The sequence below is a fragment of the Panulirus ornatus genome, chromosome 5 (assembly GCF_036320965.1).
Source record: "Panulirus ornatus isolate Po-2019 chromosome 5, ASM3632096v1, whole genome shotgun sequence".
NCBI classification, from domain to species: Eukaryota; Metazoa; Arthropoda; class Malacostraca; order Decapoda; family Palinuridae; genus Panulirus; species Panulirus ornatus.
Genome location: NC_092228.1, coordinates 30,144,092 through 30,158,941, shown reverse-complemented (window position 1 = coordinate 30,158,941; position 14,850 = coordinate 30,144,092). Strand labels below are relative to the sequence as shown.

The 14,850-nt window shown below is 38.6% G+C and overlaps 1 protein-coding gene across 1 annotated transcript in view; it reads right to left on the bottom strand.

Annotated features, from left to right (window-relative positions):
• Positions 1–14,426, bottom strand: part of LOC139746832 (uncharacterized) — a 27,954-nt gene extending 13,528 nt beyond the window's left edge. The window contains exon 1 of the mRNA XM_071658427.1: positions 14,277–14,426. Within this exon, the coding sequence (XP_071514528.1) occupies positions 14,277–14,381 (105 nt within the window). The 5' untranslated portion in view covers positions 14,382–14,426. The remainder of the gene's footprint in view (positions 1–14,276) is intronic.
• Between the last annotated feature and the right edge of the window lie 424 nt (positions 14,427–14,850).

The window sequence follows — 14,850 nt, the reverse complement described above, 5'->3', positions numbered from 1 at the left end:
ATATCGTTGTGTACAATGAAAGACCAAAAGTCTGTTCCCGGTTCTGTCTTTTGAGTCTGTACATCTGGCGAGTCATCATGAAAGGCTTGCCTGAACTACATGTGTTGGAGGTCACTAAGTCTTACCACAATGAAGCTTCACAGGTCTTGTGTGTTGGTCCAGAGCGACGTACGAGTTATCTCAGACAAATATCATGAACTTTTGCCACATCAATAACGATAAGTTATTAAGATCAATCTCAAATGTATACGATGATATATAGAAAACACAAGATATCTCAAATGTGAAACACTCAAGATATCTCAGAAACTTTTTCTTTTTCCCTAAGAACTCAGTAATGTGTGTGTGTGTGTGTGTGTGTGTGTGTGTGTGTGTGTGTGTGTGTGTGTGGACGCCTGGATCAGATATGCCAAGTGTTGGCACAAAGTAGGCACACACGTCTTACAATACCTACCTTCCACCAGATGTTGCCAGAACATCCCATGACCAGAGTTTAACCTGTCACTGTACATGTAGGATATGTGTCTCATCATCTGCCTCTGTGTTGAGGGTTGGCAAGTCATGTCTTGGATTAATGGTTGCAATGCCTCTGCACCTCGTCTCTCTGCTGGCGTCCCATAGAATTCCAAAATTCGTACACATCATGACGACCTGTGTTGGCACAGTGGTTCAGCTTCCACAAGGGAGAAGAGATGAATGGAGGCCGAACTGAAGCAGATGAGGGAGAGTGTTTCTACCACTCCTCTCGGTGAGGCGTGTCAGGTTTCTGCTCTGCCCACACCAACACATACACGCTAGGGAAAGCTAGGCAACATGTGAATTCCAGTGAAACGCACACGTTTAGAGCCGAAAAATATGTTCTGGTTCCATGAAACGGATAAAAAATGCGTTTGGCAATTTATATTAGAGGCCAATTACATACACAATTAACAACATGAAACGTAAAACATCAAGTTATGATGTTCTAGTGGCTCGCAAAACACTGGCTTCACAAAATATGTCTGATTTAGTCTGTTGTACTGATACAGGTGGGGAGTTAATCCCTGACAGCAGCTGAGGAAGGCGAAAACCACAATAATTTCCCATTAATCCAGATCATAAATTACCAAAACTCAAAATAACTGACTCCTTGACCATCTGACATTGTCGAATACTAACATATGATGAATTCCAGTAACGCTCTCTGACACTCGCTTGCCATTTTCTCTCGTATTTCCTGTTTCTTTAAGCCGAGACTAAAGTATTTCCCAACGTCCTGTTTATACACGTGTTGACCACTCCACTTCACCTGCCAGCTTTTTGTGGCAGTTATCAATGAAGATTTGATGACATTGTTATCAAATGTAAGTTTCCCTGGAAAATTAAGGTTTCTAAACTGTAGAAGGACCTCCGTAATCCAACTGAAGTCCACGTATGAGTAAGGCAGTCCCAGCTTCACATCTCGTTTTCTGTGATTGATATTTCTGCACCTTTAGATCCCTAATTACAGTTTTGTTTTGTATTATTTTTCTTGTTTTAGATTTTGTTATGATCGTCATTTTCAATCTTTTGCAACGTCATGGTTTTCTATTGACTTCAGATGTTTTCTATTATTTCTCCTTTTGTTTCCATGTCTGTTCTCTTTACATAGCTATTTCATATCATTGTACCATCATACATGTCCAAAGAATTTAGTTTATATTAAAAATAGTGACCAAGGAATTTAGTTTATGTGGGAAATAGGGACAAAGAAACTTAGTTCATATCGGGTAAAGGAAGCGAGAGATTTCATGTATATAGGAAATGGGGATCAATGAATTTAGTTGATATAGGAAATGGGGGCCAATGAATTTAGTGGATATAAGAAATGGGAATGAAGGAGTTTAGTTGATACAGGAAATGGGGACCAAGAAATTTATTTGATATAGGAAATGGGGCCAATGAATTTAGCGGATATAAGAAATAGAGACCAAGTAATTTAGTTGATATAGGAATGGGGATCGAGGAATTTAGTTGATAAAGGAAATGGGGGCCAATGAATTTAGTGGACATAAGAAATGGGGATGAAGGAGTTTAGTTGATATAGGAAATGGGGATCAAGAATTTAGTTGATATAGGAAATGGGATCAAGGAATTTAGTTGATATAGGAAATGGGATCAAGGAACTTAGTTGATATAGGAAATGGGGCCCAAGGAATATAGTGTATGTTTGAAATGGGGATCAAGTAATTTATTTACCTCGGGAATGGGTACCAAGGGATTTGGACTCGCAAGCAGGGACCGAAAGAACTCGGTCTGTATCGGGAATAGGAAACAACAACAGGAAAGATCCATTTTCTGATGTTTTTACTTTGCATTCAGCTGAGATGGACTGAGGATTCGAACCATGTCCATAAAGGTTTTAAGTAAACCAGATAATCTACAGAAATAGTCCTTGAGAGTTGAAGTGGTTAAGATTTCATCTTTGATATATTGAAGTAGACAAATACGGTTACGTCACCATAGATGATCAATACTTCATATACATATTTTGTTCTATCTACGTATCGATAAAGATCATCCAAATTGTTAGTGTATGACAATGGCAGCATTACGATCATTGCATAAATAAATCCCTTTTTGTTGTTGCTACTAAAGATGAATTGAAGATTGGTTAGAAAAGTATGTCTTGAAAATTTATCATTATTATGATTATTAATTTTATTATTATTATTATCATTATCATTATCCTTACTATCATTATTATTATTATTATTATTATTATTATTATTATTATTATTATTATTATTATTATTATTATCATCATTATTATTATCATTATTATCATCGTCATTATTATCATTATCATTGTTATCATTATTATTATCATCATTATTATTATCATTATTATTATCATTATTATTATTATTATTATTATTATTATTATTATTATTATTATTATCATTATTATTATTATTATTATTATTATTATTATTATTATTATTATTATTATTATTATTATTATCATTATTATTATTACTATTATTATTATTATCATTATCATTATCATTATTATTATCATTATTACTATTATTATCATTATCATTATTACTATTATTATCATTATCATTATCCTTACTATCATTATTATTATTATTATTATTATTATTATTATTATCATTATTATTATTATTATTATTATTATCATTATTATTATTATTATTATCATTATTATTATTATTATTATTATTATTATTATTATTATTGTTATTATTATTATCATTATCATTATTATTATTACTATTGTTATTATTATCATTATCATTATCATTATCATTATCATTATTACTATTATTATCATTATCATTATTACTATTATTATCATTATAATTATTACTATTATCATTGTCATCATTATCATTATAATCTTTATTGTTATTATCATCATTATTTTTTTTTTTTTTTTTTTTCCTTTGTCGCTGTCTCCCGCGTTTGCGAGGTAGCGTAAGGAAACAGACGAAAGAAATGGCCCAACCCACCCCCATACACATGTATATACATACGTCCACACACGCAAAACATACATACCTACACAGCTTTCCATGGTTTACCCCAGACGCTTCACATGCCTTGATTCAATCCACTGACAGCACGTCAACCCCGGTATACCACATCCATCCAATTCACTCTATTCCTTGCCCTCCTTTCACCCTCCTGCATGTTCAGGCCCCGATCACACAAAATCTTTTTCACTCCATCTTTCCACCTCCAATTTGGTCTCCCTCTTCTCCTCGTTCCCTCCACCTCCGACACATATATCCTCTTGGTCAATCTTTCCTCACTCATTCTCTCCATGTGCCCAAACCATTTCAAAACACCCTCTTCTGCTCTCTCAACCACGCTTTTTATATTTCCACACATCTCTCTTACCCTTACGTTACTTACTCGATCAAACCACCTCACACCACACATTGTCCTCAAACATCTCATTTCCAGCACATCCATCCTCCTGCGCACAACTCTATCCATAGCCCACGCCTCGCAACCATACAACATTGTTGGAACCACTATTCCTTCAAACATACTCATTTTTGCTTTCCGAGATAATGTTCTCGACTCCCACACATTCTTCAAGGCTCCCAGAATTTTCGCCCCCTCCCCCACCCTATGATCCACTTCCGCTTCCATGGTTCCATCCGCTGCCAGATCCACTCCCAGATATCTAAAACACTTTACTTCCTCCAGTTTTTCTCCATTCAAACTCACCTCCCAATTGACTTGACCCTCAACCCTACTGTACCTAATAACCTTGCTCTTATTCACATTTACTCTTAACTTTCTTCTTTCACACACTTTACCAAACTCAGTCACCAGCTTCTGCAGTTTCTCACATGAATCAGCCACCAGCGCTGTATCATCAGCGAACAACAACTGACTCACTTCCCAAGCTCTCTCATCCCCAACAGACTTCATACTTGCCCCTCTTTCCAAAACTCTTGCATTCACCTCCCTAACAACCCCATCCATAAACAAATTAAACAGCCATGGAGACATCACACACCCCTGCCGCAAACCTACATTCACTGAGAACCAATCACTTTCCTCTCTTCCTACACGTACACATGCCTTACATCCTCAATAAAAACTTTTCACTGCTTCTAACAACTTGCCTCCCACACCATATATTCTTAATACCTTCCACAGAGCATCTCTATCAACTCTATCATATGCCTTCTCCAGATCCATAAATGCTACATACAAATCCATTTGCTTTTCTAAGTATTTCGCACATACATTCTTCAAAGCAAACACCTGATCCACACATCCTCTACCACTTCTGAAACCACACTGCTCTTCCCCAATCTGATGCTCTGTACATGCTTTCACCCTCTCAATCAATACCCTCCCATATAATTTACCAGGAATACTCAACAAACTTATACCTCTGTAATTTGAGCACTCACTCTTATCCCCTTTGCCTTTGTACAATGGCACTATGCACGCATTCCGCCAATCCTCAGGCACCTCACTGTGAGTCATACATACATCAAATAACCTTACCAACCAGTCAACAATACAGTCACCCCCTTTTTTAATAAATTCCACTGCAATACCATCCAAACCTGCTGCCTTGCCGGCTTTCATTTTCCGCAAAGCTTTCACTACCTCTTCTCTGTTTACCAAATCATTTTCCCTAACCCTTTCACTTTGCACACCACCTCGACCAAAACACCCCACATCTGCCACTCTATCATCAAACACATTCAACAAACCTTCAAAATACTCACTCCATCTCCTTCTCACATCACCACTACTTGTTATCACCTCCCCATTTGCGCCCTTCACTGAAGTTCCCATTTGCTCCCCTGTCTTACGCACTTTATTTACCTCCTTCCAGAACATCTTTTTACTCTCCCTAAAATTCAATGATACTCTCTCACCCCAACTCTCATTTGCCCTTTTTTTTCACCTCTTGCACCTTTCTCTTGACCTCCTGTCTCTTTCTTTTATACGTCTCCCACTCAACTGCATTTTTTCCCTGCAAAAATCGTCCAAATGCCTCTCTCTTCTCTTTCACTAATACTCTTACTTCTTCATCCCACCACTCACTACCCTTTCTAATCAACCCACCTCCCACTCTTCTCATGCCACAAGCATCTTTTGCGCAATCCATCACTGATTCCCTAAATACATCCCATTCCTCCCCCACTCCCCTTACTTCCATTGTTCTCACCTTTTTCCATTCTGTACTCAGTCTCTCCTGGTACTTCCTCACACAAGTCTCCTTCCCAAGCTCACTTACTCTCACCACCCTCTTCACCCCAACATTCACTCTTTTTTTCTGAAAACCCATACAAATCTTCACCTTAACCTCCACAAGATAATGATCAGACATCCCTCCAGTTGCACCTCTCAGCACATTAACATCCAAAAGTCTCTCTTTCGCGCGCCTGTCAATTAACACGTAATCCAATAACGCTCTCTGGCCATCTCTCCTACTTACATAAGTATACTTATGTATATCTCTCTTTTTAAACCAGGTATTCCCAATCATCAGTCCTTTTTCAGCACATAAATCTACAAGCTCTTCACCATTTCCATTTACAACACTGAACACCCCATGTATACCAATTATTCCCTCAACTGCCACATTACTCACCTTTGCATTCAAATCACCCATCACTATAACCCGGTCTCGTGCATCAAAACCACTAACACACTCATTCAGCTGCTCCCAAAACACTTGCCTCTCATGATCTTTCTTCTCATGCCCAGGTGCATATGCACCAATAATCACCCATCTCTCTCCATCAACTTTCAGTTTTACCCATATTAATCGAGAATTTACTTTCTTACATTCTATCACGTACTCCCACAACTCCTGTTTCAGGAGTACTGCTACTCCTTCCCTTGCTCTTGTCCTCTCACTAACCCCTGACTTTACTCCCAAGACATTCCCAAACCACTCTTCCCCTTCACCCTTGAGCTTCGTTTCACTCAGAGCCCAAAACATTATTATTATTATTATTATTATTATTATTATTATTATTATTATTATTATTATTATTATTATTATTATTATTATTATTATCATTATTATTATTATTATTATTATTATTATTATTATTATCATTATTATTATCATTATTATCATTACTATTATTATTATTATTATTATTATTATTATTATTATTATTATTATTATTATCATTATTATCATTATTATTATTAATATTATTATTATCATTATTGTCATTATTATTATTATCATACTTTGTCGCTGTCTCCCGCGTCAGAAAGGTAGCGCAAGGAAACAGACGAAAGACTGGCCCAACTCACCCACATACACATGTATATACATACACATCCACACACGCACATATACATACCTATACATTTCAATGTATACATATATATACATACACAGTCATATACATATATACACATGTGCATAATTCATACTTGCTGCCTTCATTCATTTCCAGACATTTGTGTTCCTTCCGTGTAAGTACTTTCCAAACGCCTCCCTTTTTTCTCTTCCACTTGCAACTTTTCTTCATCCCACCATATTCACTACCCTTTCGCATGTCACATGCATCTCGCACACAAGCCATCACTGCTTCCCTAAATACATCCCATTCCTCATTCAGTCTCCTCATTTTATTTGCTCTCACCTTTTGTCATTCTATGATAAATCTTTCCTGGTACTTCTTCACACAGGTCTTCTTTCAGTTTCACCTGCCCACACCACTCTCTTCTCCCCTTTACAAATCTTCACCTTCGTCTCTTCAAGATAGTGATCAGACATATCACCAGCTGCCCTTCTCAGCACATTTACATCCAAAAGTCTTTCTTTTACACGCTTGTCAATTAATACTCACATACGTATACGTATACTTGTGTATATCTGTCTTTTTAAAAATGTCAGGTATTTCCAATAACCAGTTTTCTTCACCATATCCATTCACAGTAATGAATATCCCATGCGCACTAGTTACACCCTCAACTGCCACATTACTCACCTTTGCATTCAAATCACCCATCACTTTACCCGGTCTCGTGCATCAAAACTACTAACACACTCACTCAGTTGCTCCCAAAACACTTGCCTCTCATGATCTTTCTTCTCATGCCCAGGTGCATATGCACCAATAATCACCCATCTCTCTCCATCCACTTCCAGTTTTACCCATATCAATCTAGAGTTTACTTTCTTACACTCTATCACGTACTCCCACCACTCCTGCTTCAGGAGTAGTGCTACTCCTTCCCTTGTTCTTGTCCTCTCACCAACCCCTGACTTTACTCCCAAGACATTCCCAAACCACACTTCCCCTTTACCCTTGACTTTCGTTTCACTCAGAGCCAAAACATCCAGGTTCCTTTCCTCAAACATACTACCTATCTCTCCTTTTTCTCATCTTGGTTACATCCACACACATTTAGACACCCCAATCTGAGCCTTCGAGGAGGATGAGCACACTCCCTGCTTGACTCTCTCTCTCTCTCTCTCTCTCTCTCTCTCTCTCTCTCTCTCTCTCTCTCTCTCTCTCTCTCTCTCTCTCTCTCTCTCTCTCTCTCTCTCTCTCTCTCTCTCTCTCTCTCTCTCTCTGAGCAAGCTATCTCTTTCAAATGATTTTGGTTAGGGCGTTTAGCTGTCTGTGCCGTCACAGATAACGTAAGAAAAGCAGTTAGTGTTAACTCACACTTGATATTTAAGAAATAAATGAGAAAACTCAGTCATTCCCTTCATTAAAGGCATCCAGGTGCAGAATGAAATGAATATCAGATCAAAATCTTATATTCATATTGATCTTATCTCTATGGTTGTAGAATAGATCACATGTTATAGATTGAATTAACTAAGACTTTTTATCATTATCCTGGAAATGTACTCTAATGTTTGTGTATTGTTTTGTTATCCCTAGTTTTGTTTTGTTATCGCTAACTTTGTTGTGTTGTCGCTAGTTTTGTTGTGTTGTCGCTAGTTTTGTTGTGTTATCGCTAACTTTGTTGTGTTGTCTTTAGTTATGTTGTCGCTAGTTTTGTGTAGTCGCTAGTTTTGTTGTGTAGTCGCTAGTTTTGTTGTGTAGTCGCTAGTTTTGTTGTGTTGTCGCTAGTTTTGTTGTGTTATCGCTAGTTTTGTTGTGTTGTCGCTAGTTTTGTTGTGTTGTGTCCTTGTTGATAGGATGTAACGCTATGGTTTGCTTTAGCAAAACCCCGACTTATTTTTATCAGTCTGAAAGTCGCATTTCGTCAGTGGATGATAGATTTAGTTTCATGAACAATCAACTTTCTTTTCATGAAGGCAAAACTTCAGCCAGGCAATCTAAGACGTTAATAGAAAACGTAGATATGAATTTGAAAGAAGTGTAGAGAATGAATGAAGTAGTTTGTATGGAACTTCCTGCACTACACAGTTATTGCCGTGGTCTCCAGGTAAACATTAGAACTATGGGTAGAGATAGTGCTATCCTATGTTAGCTACATGAAAATTATACAGAGACGTAAAGATGATATCAAATGTTCAGTTTCAGGCCAAACCTGTGGACGATGTGAGTGTAGCAAGGATGAATCTATGTATCACAGAAGTATAGCAAGGATGAATCTATGTATCACTGAAGTATAGCAAGGATGAATCTATGTATCACTGAGGTATAGCAAGGATGAATCTATGTATCACTAAAGTATAGCAAGGATGAATCTATGTATCACTGAAGTATAGCAAGGATGAATCTATGTAACACTGAAGTATGGCAAGGATGAATCTATGTATCACTGAAGTATAGCAAGGATGAATCTATGTATCACTGAAGAAGCGAACCTGTGGACGATGTAAGTATAGCAAGGATGAATCTATGTATCACTGAAGTATAGCAAGGATGAGTCTATGTATCACTGAAGTATAGCAAGGATGAATCTATGTATCACTGAAGTATACCAAGGATGAATCTATGTATCACTGAAGTATAGCAAGGATGAATCTATGTATCACTGAAGTATAGCAAGGATGAATCTATGTATCACTGAAGTATAGCAAGGATGAATCTATGTATCACTGAAGTATAGCAAGGATGAATCTATATATCACTGCAAGTTGTAGCAAGGATGAATCTATGTATCACTGAAGTTAGCAAGATGAATCTATGTATCACTGAATCTAGCAAGGATATCTATGTATCACTGAAGTAGAGCAAGGTGAATCTATGTATCACTGAATATAGCAAGGATAATCTATGTATCACTGAAGGATATCAGAAGGATGAATCTTATGTATCACTGAAGTATAGCAAGGATGAATCTTGTATCACTGAAGTATAGGCAAGGATGAATCTATTGTATCACTGAAGTATAGCAAGGATGAATCTAAGTATCACTGAAGTATAGCAAGGATGAATCTATGTATCACTGAAGTATAGCAAGGATGAATCTATGTATCACTGAAGTAAGCAGGATGATCTATGTATCACTGAAGTATAGCAAGGATGAATCTATGTATCACTGAAGTATAGCAAGGATGAATCTATGTATCACTGAAGTATAGCAAGGATGAATCTAGTGTATCACTGAAGTATAGCAAGGATGAATCTATGTATCACTGAAGTATAGCAAGGATGAATCTATGTATCACTGAAGTAATAGCAAGGATGAATCTATGTATCACTGAAGTATATGCAAGGATGAATCTATGTATCACTGAAGTATAGCAAGGATGAATCTATGTATCACTGAAGTATAGCAAGGATGAATCTATGTATCACTGAAGTATAGCAAGGATGAATCTATGTATCACTGAAGTATAGCAAGGATGAATCTATGTATCACTGAAGTATAGCAAGGATGAATCTATGTATCACTGAAGTATAGCAAGGATGAAGCTATGTATCACTGAAGTATAGCAAGGATGAATCTATGTATCACTGAAGTATAGCAAGGATGAATCTATGTATCACTGAAGTATAGCAAGGATGAATCAATGTATCACTGAAGTATAGCAAGGATGAATCTATGTATCACTGAAGTATAGCAAGGATGAATCTATGTATCACTGAAGTATAGCTAGGATGAATCTATGTTTCACTGAAGTATAGCAAGGATGAATCTATGTATCACTGAAGTATACCAAGGATGAATCTATGTATCACAGAAGAAGCGAACCTGTGGACGATGTAAGTATAGCAAGGATGAATCTATGTATCACTGAAGTATAGCAAGGATGAATCTATGTATCACTGAAGTATAGCAAGGATGAATCTATGTATCACTGAGGTATAGCAAGGATGAATCTATGTATCACTGAAGTATAGCAAGGATGAATCTATGTATCACTGAAGTATAGCAAGGATGAATCTATGTATCACTGAAGTATAGCAAGGATGAATCTATGTATCACTGAAGTATAGCAAGGATGAATCTATGTATCACTGAAGTATAGCAAGGATGAATCTATGTATCACTGAAGTATAGCAAGGATGAATCTATGTATCACTGAAGTATAGCAAGGATGAATCTATGTATCACTGAAGTATAGCAAGGATGAATCTATGTATCACTGAAGTATAGCAAGGATGAATCTATGTATCACTGAAGTATAGCAAGGATGAATCTATGTATCACTGAAGTATAGCAAGGATGAATCTATGTATCACTGAAGTATAGCAAGGATGAATCTATGTATCGACTGAATAAGTATAGCAAGGATGAATCTATGTATCACTGAAGTATAGCAAGGATGAATCTATGTATCACTGAAGTATAGCAAGGATGAATCTATGTATCACTGAAGTATAGCAAGGATGAATCTATGTATCACTGAAGTATAGCAAGGATGAATCTATGTATCACTGAAGTATAGCAAGGATGAATCTATGTATCACTGAAGTATAGCAAGGATGAATCTATGTATCACTGAAGTATAGCAAGGATGAATCTATGTATCACTGAAGTATAGCAAGGATGAATCTATGTATCACTGAAGTATAGCAAGGATGAATCTATGTATCACTGAAGTATAGCAAGGATGAATCTATGTATCACTGAAGTATAGCAAGGATGAATCTATGTATCACTGAAGTATAGCAAGGATGAATCTATGTATCACTGAAGTATAGCAAGGATGAATCTATGTATCACTGAAGTATAGCAAGGATGAATCTATGTATCACTGAAGTATAGCAAGGATGAATCTATGTATCACTGAAGTATAGCAAGGATGAATCTATGTATCACTGAAGTATAGCAAGGATGAATATATGTATCACTGAAGTATAGCAAGGATGAATCTATGTATCACTGAAGTATAGCAAGGATGAATCTATGTATCACTGAAGTATAGCAAGGATGAATCTATGTATCACTGAAGTACAGCAAGGATGAATCTATGTATCACTGAAGTATAGCAAGGATGAATCTATGTATCACTGAAGTATAGCAAGGATGAATATATGTAACACTGAAGTATAGCAAGGATGAATCTATGTATCACTGAAGTATAGCAAGGATGAATATATGTAACACTGAAGTATAGCAGATGTTGGTCATGAGACAAGGCGGATTCCTTCATCTGCTGGAGCGACGTGAGATAAGTTACTCCAGAACACTAGTGCCACTAGGATACACTGCAGAACACTAGTGCTACTGGGCTAGACTGCAGAACACTGCCACTTGGCTACACTGCAGAACACTGCCACTAGGCTAGACTGCAACTAGGCTAGACTGCAGAACACTGCCACTGTGCTAGACTGCAGAGCACTGCCACTAGGCTAGACTGCAGAACACTGCCACTAGGCTACACTGCAGAACACTGCCACTAGGCTAGACTGCAGAACACTACCACTAGCCTTCACTGCCACTAGGCTACACTGCCACTAGGCTACACTGCCACTAGGCTAGACTGCAGAACACTGCCACTAGGCTAGACTGCAGAACACTGCCACTAGGCTAGACTGCAGAACACTGCCACTAGGCTAGACTGCAGAACACTGCCACTAGGCTAGACTGCAGAACACTGCCACTAGGCTAGACTGCAGAACACTGCCACTAGGCTACACTGCCACTAGGCTAGACTGCCACTAGGTTACACTGCCACTAGGCTAGACTGCAGAACACTGCCACTAGGCTACACTGCCACTAGGCTACACTGCCACTAGGCTACACTGCCACTAGGCTAGACTGCCACTAGGCTACACTGCCACTAGGCTAGACTCGGCTTCCATTAATGCTAAACATACGAGCCGTTTCTGAAGGTTTATGAAGGCAAGACTTCTCAAACAAATGTCTGAGTCACCATTGCTACTGGGATGTGCCACATGTCTTACAGGTTATCAAAGTCCATATTTATGCCACGGTCTACATCTTACACTGTGGGAAAAAAAAGATATGAAGTTTTCATAGACAAGTCTGAAGAAACCCTGCAAGAAATGGCACAATACGTCATTGTTAACTACAAGAGAATCGGAAATACTCATATTGTATCCACCTTTTTGCATCAAGTCGGCAAGACTTACCATAGGAAAGACTGTGAGCTTAATGATCCAACTTTGTGACACTCTGTGTCATGAGTATTTACTCACTGGGTCTCATAATGACCCTGTGTGACCTCTGTCATCCTTTTACGCTACCGTGAGAGTGAGGGTACACGGCACAAATGAATCTACTCTTATATATTTCAATTAACTGAGAAAACTGAATAGTCTTAACGGTTTGAAAAGCCTAGTCAAAACCTGTGGAACATCCAAGTCGTTGGGACAGTTTCAAACATACGAAACTTGTTTCTACAACATAGAGAGATAAATGCTGTCAGGAGCAAAGAATTTCAGTGCAGCAGAAGGAACATGATATCTCTTACACGATCATTTGGCAGGAACAATGATGGAAGATATGAACCCACACGACACATGACCACATATTGTTGAGAGACAGCTTTCTGGACTTGACTAAGTGTAAGTTTTCCTTCTCTTTACCGGGGGGGAGGGAAGAAATGGTCTGCCATACTGTGATCTGATTTATAGTTCAGACAAGTAGACCATAATAGTTTTGTGAAGGGTAACATAGCGACACAGGCACCAGAGGAGTGAAGGGGATCCTCAAAATTACCAAAAAATCAGATGAAAACTTTGGCACGTCCGGAGAAAGAAGTGTATGGATAAGACTGTATTATTAACTGAATATCTTCTCTGGAATACATAGTGTTACATTCTTGATTATCTGATTGAAAAATAAACTCTGATGTTTGAATCCTCCTCCTCCTCCTCCTCCTCTTCCTCCTCCTCCTCCTCCTCCTCCTCCTCCTCCTCCTCCTCCTCCTCCTCCTACTCCTCCTCTTCTTCCTCCTCCTCCTCCTCCTCCTCCTCCTCCTCCTCCTCCTCTTCCTCCTCCTCCTCCTCCTTCTCCTCCCTCTCCTCCTCCTCCTCAGTGTGTGTGTCACAGCTACCATGTGCACGTGAGTATGTCCCAGTGTATGAGTGACCATTTCGGCTGTGAGGCAAACATGGACCACGTCACTTACTAACTCCATTCATTGATGTACCTTTACGTCTGCTGGAGGATGACATGGTATCTTTAATATCAGTGATACAGAGGGTAATTTTCTCTATACAAACCAACCACCAGATAAATGACCAGAGGAGATGATAACGAGTGCCAGATGGTGGTTCTGGTGTTATGAGCAGACAAAATCATCCACTTGTCCCGAGTGACAAAGTAAAACCCCATTTTTTTATTTGGTCAACGCCCTCTAGTTTCGTGCCCAACTATCGATGTTTACTGACTCATAAACATAACTAGATCGTCTCGAATGTTGAGGAAACACGACTGACCTTCAAGATCCTGACACGAGAGACGCGTCGCCTGGTGAACCTTATCTTGAGGAGGTAGTCCAGGGAGAGGCGGTTCCCGAGGTAAACAGTTGTCCCTCGCAACATGGGCGGATAAATGTCCTCCACCAACTCATAATACTTGTAGGCTCTGGCCAGGCCCTGTGAGGGCATCATGTGAGGTAAGAGCTGACCTTAGATTTCACTTGTGTGCAAAAAATCTACGCACATATACATATCTATAGCTTTCAACGTATACATACACTTACATACACAAACATATACATATATACACATATACATATTCAAAGCTACCTATCCACATCCAGGCCCCACAGAACTTTCCATGGTTTACCCCAGACGCTTCACATGCCCTGATTCAATCCATTGACAGCACGTCGACCCCGGTATACCACATCGTTCCAGTTCACTCTATTCCTTGCACGCCTTTCACCCTCCTGTATGTTCCGGCCCCGATCACTCAAAATCTTTTTCACTCCGTCCTTCCACCCCCAATTGGGTCTCCCGCTTCTCCTCGTTCCCTCCACCTCCGACACATATATCCTCTTGGTCAATC